We start from the raw sequence: 27,950 nt of genomic DNA on the forward strand, positions 1-27,950 counted from the left end.
CACAAAAGTTTATACTGAGAACAAACTTAGTTGGTCTCTAAGGTGCTACTGGACAATTTTTTTTATATGTTTTGATGTTTAACCAGCCAATCCTCTTAATCACAGAGGCTGTTATGTGCAGAGCATGGGTATGAAAGGAACAGAACACAGAAAAAGGATACTAATCTCTTCATTTGGACTGCTGGAGAGAAATCTGGTGACCGAGTCCACCTGATGACCGCTCCCCCTCTGAAAAGAAACTTACAAGAGGTTGGTTTTTTTTAACGGATAAGGGCCATTTAAAACAAAACCATAGCTTCATTTAATCTAAAACATTTTATTTATACAAAAATACGGTAAGTGCTTGAGACGCTCGAATAAACAAGGTTATATATGTTCACATTCCTATTTTCATACAGTGAAAGCGTTCCGTGGAAGAATGGGAAGGGAAAAAAATCCCTTTACATGTAAATAGTACAAAAGAAAGTTAAAAGAGTTGCCAGGAGCTACTGGGCGCTCTCTTAAGTGTTTGCCGCTGCGTGATAAATATCAGGCACAATGCACACAGCAGAGACCCAGGGTCAAGTCTACACTGCCAATTTAAACCAGTACTGAATCAGTTTGAGCCTTGTCTCAGCAAGTGACGTTCTGGGACAAACTTGCCTCTGATTCTGGGAACTAGCCTACAGCCAGGAGGACTAGTAGGCTGTTCTTAGCCTTTTATCTCATGTATTTGTCTAACCTTCTTCTGAAACCATCTCAAAGTAAGCTTCCACAATTTTCAGTTCAGGAACTCTGGGAACTTACTCCAAGCCAGAGTTGTGGTTATGGAGGAAGGCCTGAAAGTTATGCCAGTTCTGAAACTAGTGGTTTAGATCTGTAATGCAGATGGAAACCTAACTTTCCGGTTTGTGGGGCAAAGCTCCTCCTTTTCCTTTCCTAGCGTAGCACTTTTGCAGTGGGAAACCCCACTAGAGGTCACTCGACTCCAGATCTGCTTAGGAACATGATCCCAGTATAAACCCGTCTTTCCAGTAGCTCCACAGTTCAGTACATAGCCTGTTGCTATTAAACCTCGACTCCGTTTTAATTACTGAGCTCCTGCCCCACTTAATGCTTAAATATTTCTTTAAAAATTAATATAAAAGCAGATGCAAAAAGCTTTTAAAAATAAATATTTTCCCCCATAAATTTATAATTCCTATGTGAATATACTTCTCTCTCCCCCACCCCCCAATTTCCCTATTATTGGATACACAAAGTTCCTAGAGAGGAAAAAGAAATGTATCTGTGACCTGTATGATAAAAGCATTGCACTTGAAATATACCTTTTGTTTCTGGGGCAAATTTCTGTTAGAAAACAACACCGAGGCACAGAAGGTGCCTGAAGCCGACTGCGAAACCACGACGAGCCACACAATTTGAGCAGCTCCGATGATCTCGTATGAAAATACTGACGGTCAAAATTCCGTCATTTAAAAATTCCTGGTGAGGCCAGCTCCAAAAGCTAAATATTTTGGAAGACTAAAAGAATGTCAGTCATGCCTGTGGGGATCAGTTTAGGAATGTGCTCTTATTTGCCAGAGTTCTGGATGACTGCAGGCAGGGGTTGGCTCACAATGGCGAGTTAAGGGGGACCGAAAGCGCTGCATGTCTCCAGAGCAGGGGCAAATCTTTTTCCACGGCATCGCAGACACCCAGACACTCGGGGAAAGGAGTCCACGTCCTGTTCCTCCTTTTACGCCGGGCACGAAATCAAATGTGAACTTAAGGGCTCAAGAAACGAGACATGATGTTACCGATCCCAGAAAAGGAGGGAGGGGAGAAGTCTACTTTGTGTCAGAAGGCACGGCAAATGCAAAACATCTGTTTCGATTATAATTGGGCCCTGCCTGATTTCAGAGAGCGAGGCTGGGGAGGGGTCGGGGAACCTGCCCTCTCCCCAAAGCAGGCTGCTAACGGGAACGGCAAAGTTCAAAGAAAGGGACGGGCAGAGGAATTAATGATCTTTTGCGCAGGCATGAAAGTTGAGTGGGTGGGGACAACTTTCCAAATTCAAGGAGAAGTGGGGGGGGGGAGGAGGAGGAGGAGAATCAGACCAGTAAAATCCACTGAATCAACGCATCATAAACATACAAGAACCAGCTGAACAACCATTGCATAGTTACATGTTAAAAGAGGCACTAATATGGTCCAAATCCTTCCCCCCCGCCCCCCCAACTGCAGAAATATAAAAGTCATGCAGCTTTCGTTTTTAAGGCTCCGGTGGGATGAATAAGGCACTTTTTTCTGCCAGCATAACAGCAGGCGTCCTGCATACGATTCCTGGTAGGATTTTCCTATCTATACCTACGTTTCTTGGAAGACTCTTTGCAGAGATTTGCTGTGTGTGTGTGTGTCTTTATATACATGCCTCTCTCTCTATCTACATACATAAAGTTGCTCTTTGATAGTTATCTGCAGGCATCGATAAAGTGCAAACATTCTTGGCATTTTGTAGTCTCGTGTTCTCAGGAAGCAACGGCGTCGTTCCTCCTATGACACGGCGAAGGACGCCGCTTTGCCCTCTCTGGAGCTGCGGGATGGAGGGAGAGGTAGGAACCTCAGTGACACAGGAAGTGCATCCGAGACTAATCGCCTCTTCCTGTTCCACTCTTGCGCACATGGAACACAAGAGCAGCCCCTCTCTCTTTCTCTCTCTCTTTGGTTTCATGGAAGTTTTGTCTTGCAGCAGGCTGTTACTTGGCACTGTTCACAGAGCTCTCTTCGGAGATCTTTTCTTCCGAACTGCTTCTTCCGGAGAGCGTGTCCTGGTACTCAAAATCATTGAACCGCTCAGCTACGCACTGCGCAGTGAGACGCGCCTCAGGGTCGTGGTCCCAGCACTCAACAAGTGTCTCGCAAACCTTCTGGATGCCCTGAAATGCGCAGCGAAAACAGTGAACACATTTTAAAACACCTGAACGTCAAAGCTCTCAGCTCTCAGCTAACGTAAGGCAACCAACTCTGCACATTTATGCAGCATCTCCTCGCATGGTATTGGTGCTACTGCGCTGAAAGAAGGCTTAGTGATGCTTAAGAAATTACAGCGCACTAAACTTACACCATATGTGAGACAATTATTGCGGAATGAGAATCCAACTGTTGGGGCCCTATCCTCTAATCAAAGGGTTAATCCCAGCCTCGTTAAGACTGGATGTACTGCTGGCCTTAATGACATGAGCACTTGTATAGTTGCTTGCCTCTGGCTCAGACATATTAATTCATTAATAGGAACAGCAACGCTATCTGACCTTTTATTTCAACGGAAGGGAAGATGTAGCAAAAACCAAGAAAGAGAATGGTTCTCGCCTTGGCGATGTGATAAGCAACATTAGAACCGGGTTAGAATGAAATCTACTATCCTCTTTTCATGTGATTTCTTTAAAAAAGAAGAAGAAAAAGCTTCACAACCTTCTGCATTAACTGCATAATTGAATGGTTGATGTTGACCAATGTCAACAGCACAGCCAATATTGTAAATATTAATTTTCTTGGTAATTTTCATATTAAGGACATTAAAGCTAAGCTAAATATTAAAAGCATTAACTTGAAATCAATAGTGCAGCAAATTTCATTCAGGAGGAGGAGGAGGAGGAACGCTCTGTAAAATCCATTTTGGAATTTCATTTTATGAATAAAGGGTGCCTACACAAAAATGCAACTGGATATGGAAGAGCTACTACAGCACAAACAGAAAAGTCCTGTGGGTTTTGAAGCTTTGCAAAAAGTGCCAAGAGTCTGAAGGGACAATAAGCAAATACCAAAGATCAATTCACAGTGTGTGATTTTGACATACCCAGTCACTAAACTGACTGGATAGCCCTGGTTGTCACAGGTTGCCTAAATATGCCCTGCGTTCTAATGTAGTTGACAGTAAAGCTCAGGGGATATCAGGAGATACAGAGCTGTTGCCGGTAATCCTGTCACGCGTCAGTTGGATTGGAGCCACCAAATAAAAGCCAATATGCCAGGCAAGAAGGACCCACTCTCTTACCTGATGGTTGAGCCATGAGTTAGGAATCTCTGGCCGTCCCCTGTCCCTCAATACGTTATCCTTCATGCTTTCCACACAAGGATGCTCCCGTACTTTAGAACCAAATGGCGGCTCGTAGTCTTTCACCTCTGTCAAGAGAAGGAAAGGAAACAGGCATTTAGGCTTGAAGGCCAAGATTCTGGTGGAGCCAAGTTTTGTTCTCCTTCACGTAAGTGGAATCTGCCGACGTCTTATACTTCACCATCTGCCCAGCACCAACACAGGATTGTAGCTCTCTATTTCCTCTAGTCCTATTTCCTTCACTTCCAAGATCTGCCTAGCTGCTTTTTAGTAAGGTAAAGGTAAAGGGACCCCTGACCGTTAAGTCCAGTCGTGACCGACTCTGGGGTTGCGGCGCTCATCTCGCTTTGCTGGCCAAGGGAGCTGGCGTTTGTCTGCAGACAGCTTTCGGGTCATGTGGCCAGCCTGACTAAGCCGCTTCCGGCGAACCAGAGCAGCGCACGGAAACACCGTTTACCTTCCCGCCAGAGTGGTACCTATTTATCTACTTGCACTTTGATGTGCTTTCGAACTGCTAGGTTGGCAGGAGCAGGGACCAAGCAACGGGAGCTCACCCCGTCGCGGGGATTCGAACTGCCAACCTTCTGATCGGCAAGCCCTAGGCTCTGTGGGTTAGACCACAGTGCCACCCGCATCCCTTTTAGTAATATCTACCTAAAAGAGATCTATACGGACAATGATGGGCCTGGGCGGCTTCACCTCCAGTTCAAAACTGAGTTTGACTAGCCAAAGGTTTTGTCGATCAATATTTGAGCAAGGCACATCCAGGACAGATAAGCAGCCAGGGATCAAGTCTTTTTTCTGTTTGCTGGGGGATGAGAAATGGGAAAACCAAACGAGACAAGGCAAAACTCACAGGATCCTGACAAGAATTAAGTCCCAACTATCTCCATTTGCATATATAACTAAGGCCCAGCCCAAAACGGGAGGTCTTGCAGTACTTCAGGTAAATGCTAAAGGTGGGTATTTTTATTTTTATTGAGATTTTGCCAAGAAGCAGGGGTCCCACAGCTGTGGAACAGATTGAAGACAAAGAGAGGGACTGGGGTGGTGGCATGTTTTAATTTTGTTATTCAGGGGGTTGTGTACTTCAAGTGGAAAAGTGCTATCATCATATCTACTGTTATTTAAAAACTATGTTAACCACTCAATCATTCAGCTGAAGAGGAGCAATTACAATTGATTTCCATATAATGTAGGAATTCTTGTGCTTTTTTTGTAATGTATGTAGAATTTACTCACAAGCTGAATGAATCTCTTGCACTGGATCTAAGAGATTGGTCTTTTCTACTGCTCCCCCCCCACGCCCCCCCCAAGTAAGCACTGGGGGAAGCTGGGAAAACAATACTACTAATAATGCAAGTTTAAGAAATGTAGCTAAGCTGTAACGACAACCAAGTCTGCAACCCTGAAGTAATATGTACAGTACTGGCAAAGTCCTATTAGCCCTGCGTTCAAAGTAACTAACATTATTGTGCTGGTTTTACTGGTGGCTAACACTTCTTACTCCCACTTCAAGTACCTTCTTGTGTTACAGAACTGTGGGTTTTCTTTTTAAATCAATTTATTACAGGTTGAGCTAAATGTTAAATGGTGGGAAACAACTGTATTCCGATATAACGCTTCAGATTTTGTCAACACAAAACTCCTGCAATTTCCTGAGCTGGCAATGTTGCAAACGGATGTTTTATGGAGATGCTAACATGGAAATGAGCGAAAACTTCCGGTAGATTCCACTAGATTTCCAGAAGTGGCTTTTGCGTCACACAAAAATGTGGAAATGAACAGGTAAGGAGACATGAGGAAGATGGAATAAAGTGCTGCCTGCATGGAACGTCTTTGCCTCCACAACTGAGCCACAGCCCTTCCTTAGCTACAGCTACAGTAAATATGAAAAAAACAGACCTACACCACATCAGTAGCATTAAGCACAACTAATGTAGCACATGAAAACACCCCACAAAACATAGCCACATTGATAGCCTGGCTAGATTAGAAACCTATTTTGGGTCTACTTTGTTTTCTGTAAGTAGCTAAATCCTTTCCGGTCGACCAATAAACTGAAGTAAAATACTTAGGGGCCCTCAGACAAAGTGACTGTCCCACTGTGGCTTCTGTCAGAACTGTCACCTGTGATTTCTGCACCTTTGCATGAGAAAGTATAGATTGGGTTCTATTCCAATGGACACCGTACAATCCCTGAACACACACTTTGCCGCTGAGCACTGATAGCCTACATATCTATCAGGCAGGCTGGGCGAGATAATTCTCTACTATCTATTTTTGACATGAAAGGATGCGGGACAGAACTGAAGCACAGACAAAAAGCAGACACAAACCATATTTCCTGGAGCCAGCCTAAGGAAGCAAGTGTGACTCAAAGCACAATAAAGGGCATTTTTAAAAGTGCCAAGCTTACTTCTGACAAAAGGGAGGAAGCTAATAACTTTGTTAAAACAACAACAACCACCCCTTGCATATGGTTGTTACTTCTGTGTAACGCCTATTCAGAAGTCAACAAGGCATATCTAACCGGGGACAGAATTGCAGTTGATGCGCTTAATTTTCTTTTCAATGTTCATTTTAAAAGCATCACGTTTTAGAAATATAATTGGAATTGTGGAAATACAGTGGTCATGCTTCCTCTCCAGTCTTCTCCATAATTTTAATTAAGTGTTGAAACTAAAATTTACATACATTGGCTTTTTCTTATTTTGTCATTTCCACAAAGGTTTGTTGTGCGTATTCCTGATTAAAAGCACATGTATCTCAAGTTATGGTAGACAATACAGGCAGGTAGCTCCCTCTTCTCGAAATCTGACCCAATGCTTCATACAGGCAATAACAAACGGACCACAGATTTATGCTCCAACACCAGAAGCTTTTAAAATGAAGTGCAGAACTAGTGCTTTTCAAAAATATTGAGCCTCAAAACTCCAGAGCTCTTTCCCGCAATCAGCTGTGTACCATTTTTCTGTACATTTACGCTTTAACCAAAAGCAGTGTTTCAGTCAAGCCAGCAAATCTTCCAGGCAGTGCACAATTACTTAGAGCAGCTCAAGGAACAGAGGCCATTTTGAAAGGTATTTTCCAGATTATTCCCTGGTAACCTTGCTGATTCTGACTGATGTCATATGCTGGCAACAAAGGACTTAAAAATAAGCAGCTCTTAGAAGGCCTGTCAGATCACTTAACTCTCCCCATGCTTTTTTTTCTCACAGTATCCATGTCGGCTGCAAGGGCAAAATGCTTGGATGGAAATTATATTTCTCACAAAGCGTAACATCTGGTACACAGCTGTTGTGCTGACTGAAATGCCAAGCTGAAAGGGTAGTGGAGCAGCTCAAACTTTCCCCAAAGCAGAGTTGCTGAGCTTCTAAATATGACTTCTAAATTATATGCCGGCAAAACATCAAGCAAACTATACCCGTTTCCCACACTTCAGCTCCTCAGAAAGTAACAGAGCGGCCTTCTTCTTAGGCTGATTCTTCACCTTCAGCGACACTGCTATTTATAGTGTCGGCATACAGATTAAACGCCATGTGTGTTTTCTGTTTAAAGTCAACACTAGCTATGAAGGGCTGAGATACTCCCAAAACTGCATTCAGCAAAATCTTCACTTCGCCTCCCAGGCTTTGCAAAGAAAAGAAATGTACCTGCGCCATTTCACAATTTCATTCCCAGCCCAGATACAGAACCCCTTTGTTGCATGGGGTTGAACGCACCATCTAAAAAGTGATACTGTTTCACTAACCAAGCACATTGCTTTTTCTTTCTTCTCCCACAAAAATCCACCTCCCCGCCTTTTATGAACACTCCCAAGGGTCAGTTTACGGATCTGCCGGGTAAGGGGATAGGATTAGGCCAGGTGCAAGGGCCTGAGTCATTGCAGGGGAAAGTGTCAAGTGTCCTGGGTTAGCAAGCTTAATGGCTGCGGTGACAAAATGGAGGCCAGTGGAGGATGGATGGCTCAACTGGGTGAACGTATTTGGAATCCAAGATGCTATTGGGATTACACTTGTATTACTTGGAATACTGCGTCCAATTCTGGGCACCACAATTTAAGAAGGATGTTTACAAACTGGAAGGTGTGCAGAGGAGGGCAACCAAGATGATGAAGGATCTGGAAACCAAGCCTTATGAGGAGCGGTTGAAGGAGCTGGGTATGTTTAGCCTGGGAAAGAGGACACTGAGAGGAGATATAATAACCATCTTCAAGTATCTCAAGGGTTGTCACATGAAAGAGGGAACACGCTTGTTTTCCCCTGCTCTGGAGGGGAGGACTTGAACCAATGGCTTCAAGTTACAAGAAATGAGATTCCAACTAAACATCAAGAAGAACCTTCTGGTGGTAAGAGCTGTTCAACGGTGGAACAGTCTCCCTCAGGAGGTTATGGACTCTCCTTCCTTGGAGGTTTTTAAGCAGAGGTTGGATGGCCATCTGTCATGGATGCTTTAGTTGAGATTCCTGCATTGCAAGGGGTTGAACTATATGACCCTTGGGGTACCCTTCCAACTCTACATATCTATGATCTTCTATCCACTGCTCAAAGTGCACAAACCAGGCCGCCCTGGACAGCTATTGTTTCAGGCATGGGTACTATTGGGAGTGTCTGGATAGACAGACCCTATTCAGATATCAGATGCTGCCAGAAGTCCAGGTTATACATGGGATACTACTGATTTTCTGAAGAAACTACCAATTCATGGACAATCTCCAAGAAAACACCACACTAGCTACTATGGATATTTGAGGCCCTTTACACCAACATCCCACACAAAGATGGGCTACAATCTTTGAGGGTTATTACCGCTAGATGTGGAGATTCAGCCCGTCTAGATACCAAACTCTGTACTCACCAACAATCAGCTTGGGGAGAACACGTTTGGGGGAGAAATTAATGGCACAGCCATGGGCAGTCACGTGGCTCCACAGACGCCAACACATTCATAGCCGACTTGCAAAATTTTGTTAGCTTCTGTCCCTAACAAGCCTCCTGCGTCTAAGATACATAGATGGCATTGTTATCACCTGAATTTGTGGACAAGAGACACTTGATCAGTTCTACCAGAACTTCAATAACTTTCATCCCATCATAAACCTGAGCCTAGACCAGTCCATGCAAAAAGTTCACTTTCTGGACACAACAGGAAGCCATCTGACCACAATGTGTATTTATGTGCTTCCAGCTTCTACCCAGAACACACCACAAAATCCATTGCCTATAAGTCAATCCTTGAAACACAACTGTATCCGTTGAGACTTACAACTTAGGAATTTAAAACAGAGGCTCACAACTCGGAGAACTTAAGACAGAACCCCATCTTAAGAATTTATGTCAGACACTCCTCAGGCTACAATATCAACCCAACAAAGTGCCATAGCAGAACAAAGGGCAGAATAGTACTGAGGAATAATGTACTAAAGAACAGAAGAAGAAGAGAAAATGATAGAATGCTACTTGCTGCCATTTATAGTTCCCAGCTGAAACCACTCCAACCATCAATGATCTACAGCCCACATTGGACAATGATGCTTCCCTCTCTCACTGGCCTTGAATGGTAGGGCTTGTTCCTTCTTATAGAACACCCCCTGCCAAAATAAACAACAACCCCAAACCCTAACACAACTACTCACTAGCAACAACAGGCCCTCCATAACAGAGGTTTGGACACAGGGCCCAGCCCCCAGTGGCAGATTCAGATGGCAACTCTGTTCCCATGTCCACTACGGCAACACCATACCTTTTTTTATTATTTCAGGGCCTAACAATTTAATCTGCAACATCTGGGCTTCAGTCACCTGTTCCTCTTCTCAGTGTGATATATGCCATCATCCACCAGCAATGCCCTTTTGCATTCTACACAGGACAAGGAAGGCTGTCTCTATGCAAGAATACATAAATGGGTACAAATCTGCCATCAGAAATAGCAATACAGTGGTACCTCCGGTTGCGAACGGGATCCGTTCCGGAGCTCTGGTCGCATCCCGTGGAATTTGCAATCGAACCTGCCACTTCTGCATATGCATGCGGCGTGGTTTAGCGATTTTGCGCATGCGCGCGCAGCGAAACCCAGAAAACTACTCTGGGTTTGCCATGTATGTATCCCGAAGGATACATAACCGGAGGTGAACACAACTAGAGTTACCACTGTATTCCAAATTCCATGGGGAAACACTTCAACCTCACAAGAAGCTATTGGCTTGGTTCACACATCAGAAGAAGAGGAGGAGTTTGGATTTGATATCCCGCTTTATCACTACCCTAGGGAGTCTCAAAGTGGCTCACAATCTCCTTTCCCTTCCTCCCCCACAACAAACACTCTGTGAGGTGAGTGGGGCTGAGTGACTTCAGAGAAGTGTGACTAGCCCAAGGTCACCCAGCAGCTGCATGTGGAGGAGCGGGGACGCGAACCCAGTTCACCAGATTACAAGTCTACCGCTCTTAACCACTACACCACACTGGCTTGCCAGGGCCATGTGAATGTCCTGGCTCCTGGAGAAGGGCTAACACATACTTTGCTCCACCCTAGTCTTTTTAACTCGAACCTGTAACTAAGCCAAGACTGGCTTTGCATGTTGTCTGAGCAACAGATCTTGGTTAAGTTGTCTCTCTTCCTTAACAGTGTTAGAAACTGAAATATGAAAGCTGGGAGCTAAATGGGACCTTAAACCAAGGTTATGGGCACAACAACGGAACGTCTAGGGGTGCTTTTTTTATAACAAGAATGCAAAGCTGAAAATGAATGAACTGCAGCTAAAATATTATGTTGGTTTTTCACATGGTCTAAGTCCTTCCCCTGCCCACCCCTCTAATATTCTTAAGCGAGTCTCTTCTCCAGTCTTCAGAGAGTAGCTGGAAGTGGGGAGGCAGAAAAATGTCCCCCTTTCCTTCCACTCTGCCGTTTTAATCCGAAATCTTAGGCTCAGTACTGTGCCCAGAGCTCAGAGACTGCTGGCGCCAATGAAATTCCCTGTCACAAAATGCGCCTAGAACAATGGGAGTTTCAAACACTGTTCCTTAGCCATGATCTGTAGCCAAGAAGAAACTCTGGCTTGGTGTCATGGGTAAGCACAGTCTCTGTAAGTGACTTTAGCATTGCCTTCCTGGGGCAAAGGAATTTCAAAGGGAAACTGCAACATGCTTAAATTACAATATAAGAGGTTTGATGCTCTCTCTTGTGGACTGAACCAAGGCAAAGGATTTTTAACACATTATGTGTAATCATTGGCTTATCAATGCCAGGATGCCTGTGTTAACAACTGTTTTGTGAATCACCACAGATAATTAGGTACGTATGACTGTCTGTAGCTTTCGGCATTTTGTTTCCCTCTGACCTCATTGTTAACGTTCCCCTCCCTCTCGCCGGTTTCCTCAAGCCATGCGTACACATTCCTGTAACTCAAGGATAACAATCATGCTTCAGAGGAAGTGGACTATAATCTCAAAAGTTTATGCCATAATAAATGTGCCACAAAAGGAGCCACAAGGAACTTCGTTGCTTTTGCTGCAACAAAAAAAAATAACTATGCCATCCTTCTAGGGAAAGACATTTTCTACAAACATTATAGTCTAGAAGAGACGCATTTCCCGAGATTCTGCCACATGAACTGTTCCCTACGTATATCCCATCAAAAAAGTGAACGTGTCAGGGAACTGCCATCAGAGCATCAGGTGGTGGAGGGACTCAGGCAGGATGAAAGAGACTCAACTGCTGAAGCAGGGACCAGCAGGGGGAGGAGTGGGTCTCTGAGGGAATGCGAGCAGGAGGGAGGGCTCAGGGAGGCTTCCAGCGAAAACAGTGGGGAGGTATCGGAGTCTCCCATAGGGAGACCCATACCTCGCAGGAAACTGTCACGCCGTGAGTCCAGGAGACGCGTTTCCGTTAAGGAACTTCTTTGTTGGAAACGCTTCCGCAGACAGCCACTGTCGGACTCTACTAGTGACTAGAGCAGACATGTCTGAGGAGCTCCGTCACACACGGAGGTTTGTGGGGGCGCACAAACTCTGAGGGAGCACGTTTTCACGCACAAGCAGCTAATCAAACCCTCACAGCAGTCCGACAGTCTTTGTACGCTGCCTGTGCAAGAGAAGGCATCATGAGCGAACCAACCGGAACCGGAGGAGCAGGGGCTGGAGCTGGTCCAAGCTTGGAAGATAGATACCGAGCGTTGGAGGTTCAACTGGCCCTGCAGACGGCGAGGCTGGAGGAGAGAAGGGCTCAGGATGCAGACAAGAAGGGGAGAGCCACTCAATTCCCCAGAAAGGTACCAGGATTGGTGCAGAAATTTGGGGGGGACCCCAAGGACTACCATGCTTTTAGGACAGAGATGCAATATGCCCTTAATGTGCAGTTCGATGAGTTCCCTGATGAGGAATCGCGAGTTGCTTTTGTAATTGGGCATCTTGAGAAAGGGGCTAGAGACTGGGTGCGACCCCTAATGGCAACGCACAATGACATACTAAAGGACACAATGAAGTTCTTTCGTGCAATGGATATCATGTTTTCCAGCGATATTGAGGAAGGGGTGGTGCGCAGACAGCTAATGGCTTGTAAGCAGGGGAGTCGATCTGTCCGTGAATATTGGACTGAGTTTACCATGCTGATTCACAGACTGAGTTGGGATTTATCGGCGGCACCCGTTCAAATGCTATTTGAAGAAGGTCTTTCTTCGGGGGTGAAAGACGAGCTGGCACGGAGCCCCAGGGCGGAGTCTATGGATCAGCTGACCAAATCTGCGCTGACCATAGGAGCGCGGCAGGAGGCAAGAGCCTTGGAGAGGCGGGAAGGGAGAGGGGAACGTTGGAAGGAGTTCCGCATTCCAGACATTCCTGAGCCAGCTTTCCCGCCGGCAGAGCCGATGGAAATCGGAACAGCGCGCGCGCGCGCATTTTCAAAAACCAGCGAGGGAGCTAAGAAGGAGGGAAAGGGCCCCCGGAAATGCTATCTCTGCCAACAGCCAGGCCACTTTGCCAGAGTCTGCCCCCAGAGGAAGGAATGGCAAGGGATGGTGGGAGCTGTTGAGGGGGGAGAAGAAGGGGGAGCGGAGCAGGTAAAAGCCAACGCCTGGTTGCCACAATTGGGGCACTGCAGCCAGGCCAAAGAGCAGTGAAAGTGCCCGTGCCAGAAGCTCCTCGACCTGCTCTAGTGATTGAAGTGTCGCTAGAGCTGCAGAATGGGCACCCCCTAAAAATAAAGGCGCTATTGGACTCAGGCAGCTCCTGCAATTTTATGAGCAAGGAGTTTGTTGCTGAACACCAGATACAGACCATCCCTTTAAGCAACCCCCTGCAGGTGACCACGATTGATGGCAGGGAGTTGTTGGGAGGAGGAGTCCGCTTGCAGACTGTCCCAATGATAATGAGGGTGGCAAGGCACACAGAACTGATAGCGTTTAATGTGGCCACCCTGGGAGGCGCTCCCATTATTTTGGGAATGAGCTGGCTAGCTCTACATGATCCGCTGGTTGGCTGGCATCAAAGAGTGGTGTCCTTTGGTTCAGCACATTGCCTAGAACACTGCAAAGGGGAGAAGGGTTCAGTAGGGGCCCAAGCCACCCTAGCAGGGACTGAAGTAATGGGAAAGGTGAAGGTACCACCACAGTATGCAGATCTCAGCGACGTGTTCAGCGAGAAGGAAGCTGACCAACTACCACCTCATAGACCCTTTGATTGTCAGATCAATTTACTCCCTGGAGCACAGCTTCCCGTGGGCAAGTTGTATGCCATGTCAGACAGGGAAATGCAGGAGTTGCGAGGGTTCATTGACAAGAACCTGAAGAGAGGCTTCATCAGAGAGTCCAAAGCAGCAGGGGGGAGCCCAGTGTTCTTTGTGGACAAAAAAAATGCGGACAAGCCGAGACTTGTATGTGATTTTAGGCGGCTGAATGCAGTGACTGAACCGGTGGCGTTCCCTATGCCCAGAATTGATGATATTTTGACCATGGTGAGGAAGGGAAAGATTTTCACAAAGCTGGATCTAAGGGGGGCGTACAACCTGATACGCATAAGGAAAGGGGATGAATGGAAAACCACCATGTTTACCCCTTTGGGGGCGTTTGAATACCTCGTTATGCCATTTGGATTACAAGCAGGCTCCGCGTGTTTTCAATCTTTTATGAACCACGTGCTGGGCCCTTTGCTCTACAAGAATTGCGTTGCCTTTCTTGATGATGTGTTGGTGTATTCTGAGAATGAGGAGCAACATGTGAGAGACGTCAGAGAAGTGTTGAGCAGACTGCAAGCCAACAGGCTGTGGGTCAAACTGGAGAAGTGTCGGTTCCATACCAAGGAGGTGGAGTTCCTGGGGTACCGCCTGTCAGACAAGGGATTGGCCATGGATCCCGGCAAGGTACAGGCAGTGCTGGAATGGAAAACACCCAAAACCAAGAAGGATGTGCAGAGGTTCCTAGGGTTTGGAAACTTTTATCGTAAGTTCATCCGCAACTTCGCCCATCTGACGGCGCCCATCACTGACTGTCTCAGCAGTAAGAAGAAGTTTGTATGGACGGCGGAGGCGGGGCGAGCGTTTGAGGAACTGAAAAGGGCCTTCGCCTCTGAAGAACAACTTCTGCATGTGGATTTACGAAAGAAGCTAAGGGTTGAAACAGACGCATCTGACAGAGCCATAGGGGCGGTGCTTCTTCTGCAGCCGGGGAAGGAGGAGTCGGAGTGGCGTCCGTGTGCCTTCTTCTCGCGGAAGCTGAACAAATCCGAGAGGAACTACACGGTGTACGACCGAGAACTGCTTGCTATTCATGAGGCGTTCCGGAGATGGAGGCATCTGCTAGTTGGTGCACAACATAAAGTGCAAGTGTGCACGGACCATAAAAATCTAGAGTACTGGAGAACGGCGCGAGTGCTCAACCAAAGGCAGTTGAGATGGGCCCAAGAGTTCTCCAAATTTAACTTTGAGATTTGTTATGTGCCAGGCCCAGAGAATGTTAGGGCGGACGCTCTCTCACGCAAGCCTGAATATTTGGAGGGGGAGGGAGCACCCGAAGAAACCCATATCATTCCAGAGGACCGCTGGGTGTGTGGGGCGACTTTGGTGGGGCAAAGGGAATTGGTAGAGGGTACGGTGCAGGATGCATACGCCCAGGGGAAACTCAGGGATCTCAGAGGGGAGGAAGACAAACCCGGTGGTTTTGAGGAGAGAAATGGGGCATTGTATTATAAGGGAGCGTTATATATACCTGAAGGGGAATTGAGGGAGAAAGTACTCAAGCAGCTGCACGATAGCCCCACAGCAGGGCACTTTGGGCAACACAAAACCATGTGGCTGGTTACCAGGGAATTTTGGTGGCCCAAGGTCAGGGAAGATGTGCGGGAGTATGTGAGAGGGTGTGAACAATGCCAAAGAGCCAAGGGGGAGAGGCAGGCGCCGGCTGGTTTATTAGAACCACTGCCCACACCTGAGAGACCGTGGGAAGCAGTGGCAATAGATTTCATGACTGATCTGCCAAGGTCTAGAGGGAAAACAGCCATCATGGTTGTAGTAGACCTGTTAACTAAAATGGCCCACTTCATAGCCTGCTCACATGCGGTTACAGCAGAAGAAACCGCCAAATTGTTTGTAGAGAATGTGTTTAGGTTGCATGGCGCCCCCTTGAGGGTGGTTTCAGACCGAGGGAAACAATTTACTTCCAGGTTCTGGAGGAAGCTCATGAGCTTACTGCATGTAGAGGTTAATTTCTCGACGGCCCGTCATCCTGAAACCAACGGGCAGGCGGAAAGAGCAAATGGGGTTCTCCAACAATATTTGAGGTGTTATGTTAATGACAGAGAGAATGATTGGGTGGAGAAGCTGGCGTTGGCAGAATTTGCCTACAACAATGCAGAGAACGTGTCCACGGGGATGAGCCCCTTTTTGGCTAATCACGGGTGCCATCCCAGAGCCTTCCCAGGGGGGGAGGGGGAGAACTGGAGCGTTCCAGCTGCAGAACAGTTCGTGGAAGAAATGGAAGCGATCCATCGCCAGCTCCAACTCAACTTAAACAGGGCTAAGGAGGAATATAAGAGGCAAGCAGACAAAAACAGAAGGGAAGGTGAAAGCATCAGGGTGGGGGAACAGGTGTGGCTGTCAACCCAAGGGTTGCCATTCAAAGGAGGTTGTAAGAAATTAAGACCCAAAAGGCTGGGTCCGTTTGAAGTCATACAGCAGGTCAATCCAGTGGCTTTCAGGCTCCGGTTACCGAACCACATGAAGCTGCACCCAGTTTTTCACAGGTCGTTGCTGTCACCGTATAGAGGAGACAGTGAGGGGAGGGTCACTAGGGGACCAGCAATGGAGGAGAAGGAACACAGCTACCATGTAGCGGAGATCCTCGATTCCAGGTGGAAGGGAGATCAAGTAGAGTATTTGGTAATGTGGGAAGGGGAACCGGAGTCGGAAAACACCTGGGTTAGGGCAGAGGATGTCAATGACGAGGTTTTAATAGAGACTTTTCATCAGAGGTTCCCACGTAAACCTCAGCCTGTAGCGAGGTTCCGAAGGGAATACTTTGCCACCACCGACGAGGAAGAGGAGTTGGAGGGGTTCCCAGATTCTGAAGAGGAGGAGGATTCAGCTGGCCAGGACGACGATCGATGGAGAGAATTGTTCGAGACGTCAGAAGATGAGGAAGATTCGTTTCGGGGTTTTAGCCCTTCACCTCCCAGGGGGGAGGAATTGGGAGGGGGTGAGGGGGGCCCTGGAGGGGAGGTGGATGTCAGGGAACTGCCATCAGAGCATCAGGTGGTGGAGGGACTCAGGCAGGATGAAAGAGACTCAACTGCTGAAGCAGGGACCAGCAGGGGGAGGAGTGGGTCTCTGAGGGAATGCGAGCAGGAGGGAGGGCTCAGGGAGGCTTCCAGCGAAAACAGTGGGGAGGTATCGGAGTCTCCCATAGGGAGACCCATACCTCGCAGGAAACTGTCACGCCGTGAGTCCAGGAGACGCGTTTCCGTTAAGGAACTTCTTTGTTGGAAACGCTTCCGCAGACAGCCACTGTCGGACTCTACTAGTGACTAGAGCAGACATGTCTGAGGAGCTCCGTCACACACGGAGGTTTGTGGGGGCGCACAAACTCTGAGGGAGCACGTTTTCACGCACAAGCAGCTAATCAAACCCTCACAGAACGGTCGGTCTATTTATACCTGCATACTTTCCTGTCTTACTGCAGGTGCAAAATGTTTCACAGTTTGCATGCTTACAGTTGTTATAATTTTATATTGTTACTTATTCTACCATTACAGTTAAGGTGTTGGTACTAGAATAGAGGGATGCGGGTGGCGCTGTGGGTTAAACCACAGAGCCTAGGGCTTGCCAATCAGAAGGTCGACGGTTCGAATCCCCGCAACAGGGTGAGCTCCCGTTGCTCAGTCCCTGCTCCTGCCAACCTAGCAGTTCGAAAGCACGTCAAAGTGAAAGTAGATAAATAGGTACCGCTCCGGCGGGAAGGTAAACAGCGTTTGGTGCGCTGCTCTGGTTCGCCAGAAGCAGCTTAGTCATGCTGGCCACATGACCCGGAAGCTGTATGCCAGCTTCCTTGGCCAATAAAGCGAGATGAGCGCTGCAACCCCAGAGTCATCCGCGACTGGACCTAATGGTCAGGAGTCCCTTTACCTTTACCTTTACTAGAATAGAGAGCCCTATATTGCTTGGGACCCAAGTACCTAAAAACAGCATGCCTCCCAATAGCATCCATCTCAGGTCTTGTGATTGGCAGGGGAAGCTCTGTTGGTGGTGTCTCTGGGTGGCTGTCAACCAATAGACATGGACCAATGACAGCGGCTTCTCAGTGGTAGCTCCCTGTTTGTGAAATGCCTTCCCTGGTGAAGTGTGCCTGCCTCCCTTCATCATTACAGAGCAGAAGAAATTTAAACACATTCCTGCCTACCCAGGCATTTCCACTACCTTTTTAATTGCTTTATTTTAACTTTTTTTGAGGGTTTGCTGCCCTGAGCATCTCTGGGAGGAAGGGTGAGCTATACATGTAATAAAAATAAATACATAAGATTGCAGGGAACGGCCGCACTTTGCACCTTTTCGGGGAAATCCACGCTGCTTTATCTCATTTAGCAAAGCTGCCCTAGTTTTATTTCTCGTATAGGTATAATATCGATCATCATAATAGCTTATTTTGGCTGGCTGGCAAGGTTATTTTATCAGGAACGTGCAATTCCGTGATTATTAATTCCCCAGCACTGCCCTGTTTGGCACAGGTATTGCACTCTCGTTGGCTGCGACGTGATGTCTTATCACCTACAATGAATCATTTTTTTCTGTTTTTTAACTTTTTTCTCTTTTTTTAGGAGGGAAATTTATAAGGGACTTAGATAAAGTAGCACACACTTCTTCTCCCCCCCCCCCTCCAATCTTTCCTGACAAAAGCCCGATTATTTTAATTTCAGGCAGCTCTGCAACTTCCTGAGTGGAGTACTGCTAGGAGAGTGCTTTTCTTTCCCTAGGTATTATTCCAGAGTCCTCAAACAGAAACAGGAAATGTCATCAGGCATCAGCAAGGATGAAAGAGTCTTCCTCAACAAACAGAACATCCATGCCTTAAAAGGAGCATTCTGTGGAATGCTGTAAGCCCAAACGCCAAGGAAGGAAAGCAATAATAATGATGATGAAAAGTATCTTACCAGCTTTTCTGTTTCCTCGTGAAACAGAAACAAAACACAAAGCAGCAGCAGCAGTGGCAAAGGTCAAACCAGAAACTTAGAAATGACCTTTGGAAGACCTAAAAGTGTGTCTCCACCTGAAGAATTTAAAAACATACCTTCCTCCCAGCCCTGTCAGCATGGAACACCTGTGCTCAGAGACCTGTACTGGTTGCCGATTTGCAACTGAGCCAAGTTCAGAGTGCGACTAACAGCATATACAGCCCTCAGCAGCTTGGAACCAGTTGGCTTGTGAAACAGTCTGATTTCATAATAATAATACAGCCGTACCTTGGAAGTCGAAATGAATCTCTTCTGGAAGTCCGTTTGACTTCCAAAACATTCAGAAACCAAATCGTGGGTTCTGATTGGCTGAAGGAAGCGCCTGCAGCCAATCGGAAGCCGTGTCGGATGTTCGCAAACTGGAGCAGTCACTTCCGGATTTCGATCGTTTCGGAGCCAAAACGTTCGAGAACTAGGCTGTTCGAAAACCAAGATAATTATTATATTTATACCCCACCCATCTGGCTGGGCAGCTTACTTGTTCAGCAGTTTTAAGAAATCTTTAAAAAAAACCACAACACTTTGGAATCTCTGCCTATTGATACTCTTTTCAGTGCTTCCTAAAAACATTTAGGTTTTAAGAAGTGGTGCTCAGTGGTTCTAGAAATGGTTTGGAATACCAATACCGATCTAGCCCAGGAAGTTCTTCAGATGACAGATCACCTGTGTGAATCACACACTACTACTCCAGGCTTCTTGAAAGAAAAGGGAAGGACTCATGTTATGTAAATTAATAGTATTTTGGGGGTGCGGTGGGGAGGATTCCTACAACTTTTAGAGCTAAGTAGCATGTAAACACATAAAAATACAACTCCACAAAGGAGCACATGAAACAAACCTCCAACACTGTTGCAGCGAGATGTCATTTCCCACAGAACCAAAGCCATGGAATATACGTCAGTTTGTTTGAAGGACTCGACGTTATCCAAGTTCATTCTGGATTCCAGGACTTCGGGAGCCATGTACCTTGCTGTGCCAACCTGTCAGCATTCACAAAATGGTTAAAAAAATTATTTTTGATGGAGTAACCCGTCTGACTGTACACGTTGAGCTTTCTGTGCTTGTTTTTTTTTATTAAAAAAAATATTTTCTCTTTAAAAATGGCAGCGAGAAGTTTCGAACATTCCGTTGCAACTACAAAATCCAGGTTGTAACCATGCACATGGAAGAGGCAGTGCAAAGCAGACTGGAGAATCTGCAATCGCAAGGTTTAACCACTACCCTCAATGGTATTTCAATGTCTTGTAAGCACGAGCAGTTGACAGCCATTCATAAATGGAAAACAAGAGTAAGGAGTAAAGAGTCACATTTTGTGGACGCTATTAGGGTACGGAGCAAAACCTATCCCTGCATTCTGAAAATTGAGATTTTGCTGACAAAGATCATGCGCTGCAAGGTGTTGGACTAGATGGCCCCTGGGGTTCCTTCCAACTCTATGAATCTATGCAAGGGAGGAGGATGTGTGTCCCTTGCAATAATTAATTGTCCAAACCCTCCCCTCCAAACACATTCAAGCCATCACAGTACAGTGGTATCTTGTTATTATTAATTATTAGTATTATTAGTATTAAATTTTATTTATACCCCGCCCTCCCCAGGCTCAGGGCAGCTAACACCGGTATAAAAACAATTGATTGAAATACAACTTAAAAACAAAATTAAAATACAACATTAAAATGCAGCCTGATTTCAGTAGGAACTCAAATCAAAAACTTTTTGGGGGATGAAAACGTCATGTCTTCACCAAGGCCAACTATCCAGACTGGTCCTACGTGGGCCAGAAAAAAGCCAGGGAAGTCCCCAAATAGGAGTTCCATCACAGAAGGAAAAAGGAAAAAGGAAGAGGGGGAGGGGATCAATTTGATTCCAAGCCAAAGGCCAGGCGGAACAACTCTGTCTTACAAGCCCTGCGGAAAGAAATCAGATCCTGCAGGGCCCTGGTCTCATGAGACAGAGTGTTACACCAGGCCGGAGCCAGTGTTGAAAAGGCCCCGGCTCTGGTTGAGGCTAATCTGACTTCCTTAGGGACCGGGGCCTCTAGGATGTTACTATTTATAGACCTTAAGGTCCTCCATGGGGCATACCAGTTGGACTTCCAAAATGTTTGGGAACCAAATCACAGCTTCTGATTGGCTGCAGGAAGCTCCTGAAGCCAATCGGAAGCTACAGAAGTCGCATCAGACATTTGGGTTCCAAAAAACATTCAAAAACCAGAACAATCACTTCCAGTTTCCAATCGTTCAGACTCCCAAGCTGTTTGAAAACCAAGGTACAACTGTAGTGGACAATTTTGCCAAGCCCTGTTTTAAATCCTCCAGCTTTGACTCTTTCCTTGCTCCCCCCCTCTGCCCCATCGTACGGCTCACCTGCCCACTGTTAGCCAGGTCATCCACGGAGAGGGTGGGATCCAGCCGCAGCGACAGCCCAAAGTCACAGAGGCAGCAGGTCAAATCGTTCTTCACCAGGATATTGGAGCTCTTGAGGTCTCTGTGGACAATGGGCGTCTTGGGTCGGCCGCAAGGTGTGTGATCGCTGTGAAGATGGGCGATCCCTCGGGCCAAAGACCCGCCCAGTTTCCAGAGGTCCTCCCAGCTAATGATGTGCTTTATAAGGTACTCCTGCAAATTCCCCCTCGCGTGGAAGGCAGTGATCAGCCAGTACTGTTTGCCTACATCCGTCTTGCGCTCCTCAGCCGTGAGGAACTGCAGGATATTTTCGTGCTTCAGGTTTATGTCAGAGAAGATGTCCTTCTCCGTCTTCCAGGAGACGTACTCTTCGTAGGAGAAGATCTTGACCGCCACGGTTTCAAACTGCTCCGATGTGTTCTGTTTCAGTTTAGCCTTGTAGACTTCAGCGAAGCGTCCTTTCCCCACCAGGGTGTCCAGCTCAATGGGCAGGAGCTCAGTATTGTGGTTGATGTTATTGGCGCAAGTGGAGCTGATGTCAGAGCAGTCGTCGTCCATCATGATGGCGCAAACGTCGCTGCAGTCTTTATGCTTCCTGGACTTCACGTTCTTCTCCCATGCCTTGTTCAGCTTCCTCCTCCTCTGGATACGGTAGCAGTAAAAGATAAGGATCACGGCTTTGGCAATCACCAGCAGCGGGACGAGGCTTATCAGCGCAACTTTGGAAATCACACTGATCACGTCTTCGTCTGGTATTTCAGTGATATCTGGTAGAATGAGATAAATAATATTGCTGAAGCGTTGATAAAAGATGCTATGGCAATAGAGGCATTTTACTGTAGTTTACTTTAACCTACAACGGGAATCTGCAAAAACTTTGCAATTCTCCAAACCCCAAAGAGGGTCAAACTTCTGTTTCTCAGGCATCATTCAACGGTGCCACTCAAATCCCACTGAATACATACCAAATGGGCTCCTCTGTATATACAGTGGCAAAAACCAAACAAACCACCAGTTCAGGCAATGCTGTTGTTATTTTTTCTCCTCTATTTGGGTAAAAATAGATTTGGGCAAAACAAGGTAAAGGTAAAGGGACCCCTGGCCATTAGGTCCAGTCGTGACCGACTCTGGGGTTGCGGCGCTCATCTCGCTGTATTGGCTGAGGGAGCCGGCGTACAGCTTCCGGGTCATGTGGCCAGCAGGACTAAGCCACTTCTGGCAAACCAGAGCAGCGCACCGAAATGCCATTTACCTTCCCGCCGGAGTGGTACCTATTTATCTACTTGCACTTTGACGTGCTTTCGAACTGCTAGGTTGGCAGGAGCAGGGACCGAACAACAGGAGCTCACCCCGTCACGGGGATTCAAACCGCTGACCTTCTGATCGGCAAGTCCTAGGCTCTGTGGTTTAACCCACAGCGCCACCCGCATCCCGGGCAAAACAAAGGGGAGGGCAATTTTTGCTTACTTGAGAATTTAGTGTGCTTACACTAACATATATGCTGAATGTGGGTCTGAACCAATTTCTCACTGCCGCAAGCCCGGCGAAAAGTGATTCTAGCCAGAACCTGTACAGAGATTGTAATTCCTTGTCGCTATCGGTATGTGACAGTATTTAGAGAAAGAGGAAGCTGTCACAGAAAGACTTTGTTTCGTAAGCCCCTTTTAAAAAAATAACAATAAAAAGCTTTAAGAAGTTTAGTCTAGACTAAAGGATGTGTCATCACTATTGTTATGACCAAGTTAGTTTAGCAAAGCAAGATGTACACTTTGAGATTATGGTGTGTGTGTGTGTGTGCGCGCGCAAAACTCTCTCAACAGCTGAAAATCTAGTCTGAGTAAGAGGCACAATGGAACTTTCAACCACAGTGGAATGAGCGGCTTGTGTCATCACACACTTGCGTTTTCTATCTAGCAATTCAGTTGGCAGCAGAAATTTCAACTATTTTGAGGGTGGGGGAGCCAAAATGTTTAGGGGAATACCGCAGAGGCATTTGACTATTTTATTTCATTAAAATACTAAACGTTTTCTTCAAGTAAACTAAAATGTTATCAAGTCAAGAGAGGAGATGCTGAAACAAACGCACACACACACACAAAAACGAGAATAAAAGCCTTTAAAATAATAATAATAATAACAAATCAGCAGTTTCCTACAAGATGACACCAGTTAAGTGAAAGAAAATTAATGAAGATTCAAACTAGGGCTGAACTACATGTTACATGATTTTTTTAAAAAAACAAACAAACCCATAGCCTGGCACACCCCCTATTTTTGTACGAGAAAAACTGCTTGGAGGATGGTTATTTGAAGCAAAAAAGAAAAGAAAAGAAAAAGAAAAGAAAAGAAAAGAAAAAAGAAAAGAAAATAAGAGTGGGTGTTTAACACTTCCCCCTCTTGCTGGAATTGTCTGAAATTAAAGAAAGATTTGCAGTCCCTGGGATGATGGGTTCAGCATGGACAAACACTTACTGGGGGTTTTTCCTGGCCTATTTAATGTCATCCGAAATGTATGACTACTCCACATTTAGTGGCCTAGCAAAAATATTCAACTGCTTTAAATGGGGTCTCAGATGGAAAGCTTCATTCATCTCAACTGGGCTTCACGGGATTTCAGCATGCCATCTGCTGGATAACTGTCCACTTGGGCTTTTATGAACCACTTTCATGGCATTTGCCAAGCAGCAGATACACCACAATACACACTTAGCTTGCTGCATGTAGCCCAGGAACTGTTTTGTCCTCTAGGCTGAATTCTGGACATCACATTGGGAATGTGGGAGAGAAGGGGCATTTGTTGCCAGCTCTGGGTACTCCCATTGCCCCATGATGGCTGACCCTGCTTCTTTGCACAGAATAATACACCGGAATTTGCCACTCATGAATCATTTTCAGCAGCGAGTCACAAAACAAGCGAAGTCCAGATTCATCTCTAAATAGCTCCTGTGAATGCCTGTCACTTTAAGAGAGGAAAGATATCATACAGGAAGTGAGGACTAGCGGTGGAAAAGGGACAGAAAGCAGAAAGCAAAGAGAAAGAGAGAAAACTACAGTAGTTTGTGATTGAAGCAACTAAGCAGTTTTCTTGAGCAACAGAATAACCTGTCCTGCTTTGAAGATCTTTAGGGCTACTTGGTTAATGATGCATTGCCTTGGCGATGGCCTTTTAAAAAGGAAATTATTGGCTCTAAGCCAGCTTTTAAGTCTGCTGGTTGACTGGCTTACATACATACAGTGGTACCTCAGGTTAAATACTTAATTCGTTCTGGGGGGTCCGTACTTAACCTGAAACAGTTCTTAACCTGAAGCACCACTTTAGCTAATGGGGCCTCCTGCTGCTGCCGCGCTGCCAGAGCACGATTTCTGTTCTCAACCTGAAGTAAAGTTCTTAACCTGAGGTACTATTTCTGGGTTAGCGGAGTCTGTAACCTGAAGCGTATGTAACCTGAAGCGTATGTAACCCGAGGTACCACTGTACAAGCATAATTTTATTTGTATGATGCCTTTCCATGGTTTAAAACCATGCTCAAGGTGGCTTTCAACATGAAAAAAATTACACAAAGATGCAAATGTAACAAAAGTAGTCATAATAAATAAATAAATGGAACACTGAAATGTATGCAACCAAATCTAACCATTTCCACATGGATCACAATAAGGTCTAAAACAAAGATACAAAAATTTAGGACCACAAACAGCAACAAAATCCCTAAAGAAAGCCCAAGAGTCTGTTCAGCAGCCTCAGCTCATGTAGCTGGAGTCAGTCAGGACCCCTCCCTCCCAGGCCAGGTGGGAAAAGGCCTGCAAGGCAGGGAGCAGGTCTTCCAGGGCTCAAACCCTTGATTTAGGACACAGGAGGGGAAGCTCTCTGCCCTGGGTCTAACCAGGCGTATGACTTTGGCTTGCAAGGCCATTTGGAGCAAGCCACGCCACCCAGTATAAGCTAAACAAGCTATAGCTTAGGGCCCCCCAAAAAATTAAAGGGAAAAAACCTGGATGTACATTTCCAAAACATAAGATAAGCTCAACAATTACTTTGATAAAATACATATTTTGTTACGTGCAAATGGCTTTAGATACATATTAGGTCCATAAATAACCATATAGCATATATTCAACAGAAAAAACAGCGACAATTTGTTGTTGACAAAGGACAGCTGGATATATAAAGAGCCCCATTGCCTTCAGTAGCTTAGGGCATGGGTAGGCAAACTAAGGCTCGGGGGCTGGATCCGGACCAATCACCTTCTCAATCCGGCCCACGGACAGTCTGGGAATCAGCGTGTTTTTACATGAGTAGAATGTGTCCTTTTCTTTAAAGTGCATCTCTGGGTTATTTGTGGGGCCTGCCTGGTGTTTTTACATGAGTAGAATGTGTGCTTTTATTTAAAATGCATCTCTGGGCTATTTGTGGGGCATAGGAATTTGTTCATTTCTGCCCCCAAAGAATATAGTCCGGCCCCCCACAAGGTCTGATGGACAGTGGACCGGCCCCCTGCTGAAAAAGTTTGCTGACCCCTGGGATAAGGCCTCGTCAAACCTAAATCCGGCCCTGACACCACCTGTCAGTTATCTGACGTCTGGCACAGAAATCTGGTATCTTCCATCTCAGCACTAATTGTCGATATTAGAGATCTCTCATCTTTGTTTTTAGCATTAAGAACCCCAGTGCTACGCTCAGAGATAAGCCCCCGCCTGCTCTTTAAAAGGCAGCAAGCAGAGAGGCTTATCTTGGATACAAGTCTTGGCTGCTAGCTTTTACCGAAAAACCACAGGCAGGCTGAAATCGGAATCATCTGTCAAAAATGGCCCACAGAGGGTGGGTTAGTACTAGATTGGGCCTTTAGGCTGAAAAAGATTCCCTAGCCATACTTAAGGATATGGAGTTAGATCCAGACTTTGGCTGCAATCCTAAATCCACGTATATGGGACTTTCTTCACTGAATTTAACAGGTGGCAGCCTTATTCATACACAGAGTAGACTCATTGAAATCAAAGGGACTTGAGTTAAGGTTCATTCATGCTTCTGTTCACTTCGCCACTTTCCCCCAAGAAATCCCATGGTTTAGTGCTGAACAGGAAGAAACAGAAATCAGATTCTCTGCCGATAGCTATTTGTTCCAATTTAGTACTAAAGAGCGAGTTTTCTGGAGGAAAGCAGTGGGGGCAAAACTGCCCAGACCAGAGCCTAGAAAGCACAGGACAAGAAGAAAACGGTTCGGATCCATGCTTTGAAAGAACAGGACAAGCAGAAATGTGGGTAAGCTCAGAGTCTAATGAAGTATGATGGAATCTGGATCAAAGCCATTGTTTCTAGTTAACAGTTGCTGGGAATCCCAAATGGGGACTCAGGTCCTGTTTGCATGGCGATGCCCAAGCCCCCCTAGCTCCCCCCGAAATAAATACACAAACACAAGTATATTGGGTTAATGGGATAAATAAGGCCACAACTTTATTGGTTAAAGATGTGAGCGGTTTGGCTTAGGCAATGGGTTGAAGCAAGACTATATCCTGACTCCTGTCTGACTGCAGGAACTCTCTTAAGGGTCAATCATCAGAAGGGGATCCCTATGATGTACATCAATTGAGCACCCCCAGGGTCACTGTTGGGGTCATGGCATGGCCCCAGCCCACGCCCAGGCTTCGGACAGGAACCACGCCCCCAGATCCCTTTAACGGGATACGCTTAACATGGAGGGGCAGGCGAAGGAAAAACCTCACCTCCCATAATAACGCTTACCCAATGCCTAACCACCAATCGAGCCAAAGGCTCACCACCAACATACTCACACCTGCAACCAACACTTAATGCCCTCCATGATATTGGCCAGCCAAAAATCAGAGCCCATGTCCAAAAGGTGAACGCCATTATTACGAAACAGGGCCTCCTGGTCAAACGTGATGGCAAGGTGCCAGGAGACATGGGTTTTTGTCATTATCACACACCACTTCCAACATTGTTCCTTATGTAATCTCCTGTCTGTAATCTTCCCACTTTGGTATAGCAATTGCCCCTGACCAGGGGGTAGGCAACCTAAGTCCCAGGGGCCAGATGCGGCCCAATCGCCTTCTCAATCCAGCCCATGGACGGTCTGGGAATCAGCGTGTTTTTACATGACTATTTAAAATGCATCTCTGGGTTATTTGTGGGGCCTGCCTGGTGTTTTTGCATGAGTAGAATGTGTGCTTTTATTTAAAATGCATCTCTGGGTTATTTGTGGGGAATAGGAATTCATTCATTCCCCCCCCCAAAAAAAATGTAGTCTGGCCCCCCACAAGGTCTGAGGGATGGTGGACTGCCCCATGGCCGAAAAAGGTTGCTGACCCCTGCCCTTGACCCTCCAACACAGTCCAGCAGCAAAGGAAGCATTCCTCCCAAAAAGTGGTGGTGGTAAAATCTCTCTCATCTCCCCCACCCTCCAATATGCAAAGCTGAAACAGTAATGCAAATCCTTCTTAATCACATTAAGTAAGCCTATGCAAATGACACGGTGTCCAGAATTCAAGCCCAAGCCACTCAAATTCATATACTTTTGTTTAAATATCAAAATACTCTTTTTCGACAGCTTTAGATGGGTGTAACTGAACATCAGGCAAGAAGGAAAAGAAAACGATGGAACAAAAATAGCTCTGTTGGACTTCCTTGCCTTGAATTCAGGTGTATACAAAGACAGCCAGCACACTTGCCCGTTCCGATTCTCAATGTGCTGCAAACTGGAATGTGTTTTAAAAGCTTACTAGGCAAGTATATTTAGAAAC

At 46.1% G+C, this 27,950-nt stretch overlaps 1 protein-coding gene across 1 annotated transcript in view; it reads right to left on the reverse strand.

Moving 5' to 3' along the window:
- Nucleotides 1-296: 296 nt before the first annotated feature.
- Nucleotides 297-27,950, reverse strand: part of TGFBR2 (transforming growth factor beta receptor 2) — a 70,488-nt gene continuing 42,834 nt past the window's right edge. Inside the window, exons 4-7 of the mRNA XM_081164650.1 lie at nucleotides 21,153-21,958; nucleotides 19,625-19,766; nucleotides 4,016-4,143; nucleotides 297-2,897 (exon numbers count right to left, since the gene is read on the reverse strand). Of these exons, the coding sequence (XP_081020776.1) occupies nucleotides 2,718-2,897; nucleotides 4,016-4,143; nucleotides 19,625-19,766; nucleotides 21,153-21,958 (1,256 nt within the window). The 3' untranslated portion in view covers nucleotides 297-2,717. The remainder of the gene's footprint in view (nucleotides 2,898-4,015; nucleotides 4,144-19,624; nucleotides 19,767-21,152; nucleotides 21,959-27,950) is intronic.

This window comes from Podarcis bocagei, assembly GCF_964188305.1.
Source record: "Podarcis bocagei genome assembly, chromosome: 12".
NCBI lineage: Eukaryota > Metazoa > Chordata > Lepidosauria > Squamata > Lacertidae > Podarcis > Podarcis bocagei.